Below are 5,604 nucleotides of genomic sequence, written 5' to 3'. Positions count from 1 at the left end.
CCGCGCCGAAGCCGCTGTCGCCGCCGCCGCCGCCGCCGGCGTCAGCGCGGCTCCAGCCCGCCAGCTGCCCGGCTGGCGTCACGGCTCGGCCCCTCCCCGCCCGCGCCCCTCCCTCGCCCCCGCCCCCACGTGCGCGGAGTTTGTTTATTTAGCTGCCATGGCAACGCGCGGGGGGGGGCTGCGGGGAGGCGGGGAGAAGAAAGGCAGGGGGCGGGGCCTAGCGGCGGAGCCTCGCGCGCCACGGGGAGGAGGCGGGGAGCTTGGAAGCGAGAAGTTATAAGTAAGAAGCGCGCGGCGGCCGCCGGCAGTTCCCCGGCCGAGAGAGCGAGCGCGGCTCCGGGCGCGCGGGGAGCAGAGGCGGTGGCGGGCGGCGGCGGCACCCGGAGCCGCCGAGTGCCCCTCCCCGCCCCTCCGGCCCCCCACCCAGCCACCCGCCCGTGACCCGCGCCCATGGCCGCGCGCACCCGGCGCAGCCCCCAGGACTCCGCACCCCGCGCCACCGCCCAGCTCGCAGTTCCGCGCCACCGCGGCCATTCTCACCTGGCGGCGCCGCCCGCCCACCGCCCGGACCACAGCCACCGCGCCGCCGACAGCCACAGTGGCCGCGACAACGGTGAGGGACGCTGCTGAGTCCAAGAGCGTGCAGCCTGGCCATCGGACCTACTTATTTGCCTTGCTGATTGTCTATTTTTCTAAGAGTTTACAACTTTTCTAAGAATTTTTGTATACAAAGGAACTTTTTTTAAAAGACATCTCCGATTTATACTGAATCCAAAGAAGAAGGATCTCGGGCAATTTGGGGGTTTTGGTTTGGGGTTTCGTTTCTAAAGTTGTTTTTTAATCCTCGTTGACTTTGGGGTTCGGGTACCCCTCTCTCCTCTTCGGACTCCGGAGGACCTTCTGGGCCCCCCACATTAATGAGGTAGGTGAGACACTGGGTTTGGGGGACAGAGGGGGTGAGGACTCTTGGGGAAACCTTGGAGCGGTGGCCAGGGTGGTCCCTGACTCCTGGTCCCTGTGCGCCCCGCCCGGCCCGCAGGCAGCCACCTGGCGAGTCTGACATGGCTGTCAGCGACGCTCTGCTCCCGTCCTTCTCCACGTTCGCGTCTGGCCCGGCGGGAAGGGAGAAGACACTGCGTCCAGCAGGTGCCCCGACTAACGTGAGTGTCGCGCTAGCGCCCGGCAGATCTCTGCAGAAGGAGAGGGGTGGGTGGGCGGAATCCGGGGGACGCCAAGAGCCCTAGCTAGGACAAGGATTGCCCTCCAGTGGGACGCTACAGCTTTCCCAGGATGGCTCCTCGGCCCCTGGGTCGGCCTTAGTGCGTGTGGTCCCCGCGCTCCGGAACTTCCAGGGGCGCACCGCGGGGCCTCACAGGTCTCAGGGCGTCCGGCCCGTGGGGTGGACACACGCAGGCCACTGGATTGTAGGTGCAAGTCTTGAGACCCTTTTGGGCCCGCGTGATTTTAGCGCGTAGGCGACCGGGTGGCTATAGTGCATGGGGAGAAAGCCACAGTGTCCTAGTGTCCCAATTCTGTGGGCGGCCGGAGCGTCCCGGGGAACTGGCGGGGAAGAGAACTGGGCTGGCGGGGTTGTGGCGCTAGCTTACAGGGGCACGGACGTGCCACCTCTCACCCTGGTGTTGGCTGAGATTGCAGCGCTGGCACCTGGAGTCCCCGGGGCTGCCTTCCTGTCCTTTCCAGTTCCTATGGCAGGGGCGCTGGCGTGCTTCACCCCCGCAAGGCAATACTAGGGGTGGCAACCGGAGCTACAACTTAACAGCTTCTCTCTCCCTCCCTGTTCTTGCAGCGCTGGCGAGAGGAGCTCTCTCACATGAAGCGAATTCCCCCACTTCCCAGCCGCCCATATGACCTGGCGGCAACTGTGGCCCCAGACCTGGAGAGCGGTGGAGCTGGCGCAGCTTGCAGCAGTAACAACCCGGCCCTCCTACCCCGGAGGGAGACCGAGGAGTTCAACGATCTCCTGGACCTAGACTTTATCCTCTCCAACTCGCTATCCCATCAGGAATCGGTGGCCGCCACTGTGACCTCCTCCGCGTCAGCCTCCTCCTCGCCCTCCCCGGTGAGCAGCGGCCCTGCCAGCGCGCCCTCCACCTGCAGCTTCAGCTACCCGATCCGGGCCGGGGGTGACCCAGGTGTGGCTGCCGGCAGCACAGGTGGCAGTCTCCTCTACAGCCGGGAATCGGCGCCACCTCCCACGGCCCCCTTCAACCTGGCGGACATCAGTGACGTGAGCCCTTCGGGCGGCTTCGTGGCTGAGCTCCTGCGGCCGGAGTTGGACCCAGTATACATTCCGCCACAGCAGCCTCCGCCGCCAGGTGGCGGGCTGATGGGCAAGTTTGTGCTGAAGGCGGCTCTGAGCAACCCTGGCAGCGAGTACAGCAGCCCGTCGGTCATCAGTGTTAGCAAAGGCAGCCCGGACGGCAGCCACCCTGTGGTCGTGGCGCCCTACAGCGGTGGCCCGCCGCGCATGTGTCCCAAGATTAAGCAAGAGGCGGTCCCCTCCTGCACAGTCAGCCGGTCCCTAGAGGCCCACTTGAGCGCTGGACCCCAGCTCAGCAACGGGCACCGGCCCAGCACACACGACTTCCCCCTGGGGCGGCAGCTCCCCACCAGGACTACCCCTACACTGGGTCCAGAGGAACTGCTCAACAGCAGGGACTGTCACCCTGGCCTGCCAATTCCCCCAGGATTCCATCCCCATCCAGGGCCCAACTACCCTCCTTTCCTGCCAGACCAGATGCAGTCTCAAGTCTCATCTCTCCATTACCAAGGTGAGTGAGGGGAAGGGTTGGTAGAGCTGCAGCTGGGAGCTTGGCTTTGGGGAGTTCTCAGAGGCTCTCCAGAAGGAGGTTGATCCCACTTTCTTTACTCCTAGAGCTCATGCCACCGGGTTCCTGCCTGCCAGAGGAGCCCAAACCAAAGAGGGGAAGACGGTCGTGGCCCCGGAAAAGAACGGCCACCCACACCTGTGATTATGCAGGCTGTGGAAAAACCTATACGAAGAGTTCTCATCTCAAGGCCCATCTGCGAACCCACACAGGTAAGGGAAGCGGCCTGTGGAGGAGGGGTGCTGTCTGCCTGCTCATAGGCTGGCTGTGGACTCCTCAGGGCTTTCTTGGGTGCTGGGGTGTATCTCTTCTCCATCTCCCGGATCACAGAGGAGGGCAGCAAACAGGCGCCTATGTTTTTGCCCAGAAGCCTTTTGCTTGATGGATGCTATCTGCTGCCTGAATGTGCAGTTTCTCACTGGACCTTTAACAGATAGGGAGTTTCCTGTGTGTGCCTGCCCCTCCTAGCTTGGTAATCAAGAAGTTGTACTTTGCAGTGCAAAAATACAGTATCTTTAACAGAAAAGTTTTGAATTTTCTAGATTGTTTTCATAGTTGTTCCCTGCTCTCTTCAGATCAACCTCTGTTCTGGTCTTTTAGAATAATTAGATTAGATTTACATTCCAAGAATTCAAATAGTTATGTTTGCTGGGGATTCTTGTTTGAAACTGCCTCTATAAGCGGGAGATTGTTTAAAATTGTCCCTTCAAGTTGGGTATGGTGATGCTCGATGTTACAGTTACAAACACCAAAGAGACTGAAAGGATCAGTTGATCTTAAGGCCAGCCTGGTCAAGAACCCCAGGCACAGAATTAAAAAAAAAAAAAAAAGGAAAGGAAAGGAAAGGTGGTCATTACATGCTAAGGTCATCCAGATGTGGTTATTAAAACAGCTAGAATGACACTGCAGAAAAAAATTAGCTGTTGGTATCATTTTGGACCCAGCGTAATGGAATGGGATACTTTTGGTTTCAGCGGAGATAACTCCCAATCATTTCCTAGTCCATTCCCAACACTGGTTAGGCTCAAAAGAAAGAAAACATCACTTCTATGAACATGAAGTGGATATTTGTATTTTTTGGTTGCCAGCTGCTGTTTCTGTATGAGTTTAAACTGATACATGTTATTCCTATTTATCATCTGGAATTCAGTATGCCCTTCAGTGTCATAAAGACATGCCTGGATTTCTTTTTTATTTTATTTTTTTATTGAAAAAGAGGGTGGGGTATGCACCGGAAGTTAGAAGCTCTCTGGCTTCTAGTTTTTAAAGGGGCTAATTCTTCATTCCAGCAATGGCTTCAGCAGCCTGTTCTCCCTTCCCTTTACAGGTGAGAAACCTTACCACTGTGACTGGGATGGCTGTGGGTGGAAATTTGCCCGCTCCGATGAACTGACCAGGCACTACCGAAAACACACCGGGCACCGCCCTTTTCAGTGCCAGAAGTGCGACAGGGCCTTCTCCAGGTCGGACCACCTTGCCTTACACATGAAGAGGCACTTCTAAATCCCACATAGTGGATGCAACCCACACTGCCAGGACAGAGTTCAGTATTTTTTTTTTAACCTTTCACACTGTCTTCCCATGAGGGGAGGAGCCCAGCTGGCAAGCGCTACAATCATGGTCAAGTTCCCAGCAAGTCAGCTTGTGAATGGATAATCAGGAGAAAGGAAGAGTCCAAGAGACAAAAAACAAAACAAAAATACCAAAAGACAAATGAAAAACAAAAGAAAAAAAAAATCACAGAACAGATGGGGTATGAGACTGGATCTTCTATCATTCCAATACCAAATCCAACTTGAACATGCCTGGACTAAGAAAACGCCAAGGGGCGACTGGAAGTTTGTGGATATCAGGGTATACATTAGATCAGTGAGTTGGGGGAGGGAAGACCAGAATTCCCTTGACTTGTGTTTCGATGATGCAATATACATGTAAAGATCACCTTGTATGCTCTTTGCCTTCTAAAAAGCCATTATTAAGTCAGAGGAAGAGGAAGCAATTCAGGTACAGAACATGTTCTAATAGCCTAAATGATGGTGCTTGGTGAGTCGTGGTTCTAAAGGTACCAAATGAGGGAGCCAAAGTTCTCCAACTGCTGCATACTTTGACAAGGAAAATCTATTTTTGTCTTCCGATCTACATTTATGACCTAAGTCAGGTAAATGTACCTGGTTTATTTCTGTAACATTTTTATGCAGACAGTCTGTTATGCACTGTGCTTTCAGATGTGCAATAATTTGTACAATGGTTTATTCCCAAGTATGCCTTTAAGCAGAACAAATGTGTTTTTCTATATAGTTCCTTGCCTTAATAAATATGTAATATAAATTTAAGCAAACTTCTATTTTGTATATTTGTAAACTACAAAGTAAAAAAATGAACATTTTGTGGAGTTTGTATTTTGCATACTCAAGGTGAGAAATAAGTTTTAAATAAACCTATAATATTTTATCTGAACAACAGTCCCTTGTTTTGTTTCTGGCTTGGGAAAGAACTTGCCCTTTAAGATGGCGGTGGAGGGAGGGCACATGAGAGCCATGCTATAAAGCCAGTTTTACCTCGACAGAGGATGTAGACAGCTTGTTTTTTTTTTTAAGTTACTCAGTTTTACATTAAGTAGAGTTGCAGTCAAGAGCTATACAGGATGGGACATTATAAAACATCTGGTTCATGTTTGCATTGTACAAATACGAAAGTATGCTTCCTTACCCAAATGCACACGTCCAGGTACACAGGCTCAGTTGTTTTTTGATTT

The 5,604-nt window shown here is 54.0% G+C and overlaps 1 protein-coding gene across 1 annotated transcript; it reads left to right on the top strand.

The window, feature by feature from the left end:
* The first annotated feature begins 306 nt into the window (after positions 1 to 306).
* On the top strand, positions 307 to 5,309 carry Klf4 (KLF transcription factor 4). Its single transcript, XM_021655640.2, has 5 exons — positions 307 to 922; positions 1,040 to 1,160; positions 1,808 to 2,792; positions 2,897 to 3,061; positions 4,177 to 5,309. The coding sequence occupies exons 1-5, from the start codon at positions 918 to 920 to the stop codon at positions 4,350 to 4,352; spliced, it is 1,452 nt and encodes a 483-aa protein (XP_021511315.1). The 5' UTR covers positions 307 to 917; the 3' UTR covers positions 4,353 to 5,309.
* Positions 5,310 to 5,604: the final 295 nt, after the last annotated feature.

The sequence above is a fragment of the Meriones unguiculatus genome, chromosome 3 (genome assembly GCF_030254825.1).
Source record: "Meriones unguiculatus strain TT.TT164.6M chromosome 3, Bangor_MerUng_6.1, whole genome shotgun sequence".
NCBI classification, from domain to species: domain Eukaryota; kingdom Metazoa; phylum Chordata; class Mammalia; order Rodentia; family Muridae; genus Meriones; species Meriones unguiculatus.
The sequence above is the reverse complement of the archived record's forward strand: the minus strand, read 5'-3'. Positions and strand labels throughout refer to the sequence as shown.

Excerpts from the sequence above, each read along its gene's own strand:
- Klf4 (XM_021655640.2), top strand. Across the intron at positions 1,161-1,807 it reads CAGCAGGTGCCCCGACTAAC|CGCTGGCGAGAGGAGCTCTC; the intron begins GTGAGTGTCGCG and ends CTGTTCTTGCAG. Across the intron at positions 3,062-4,176 it reads CCATCTGCGAACCCACACAG|GTGAGAAACCTTACCACTGT; the intron begins GTAAGGGAAGCG and ends TTCCCTTTACAG.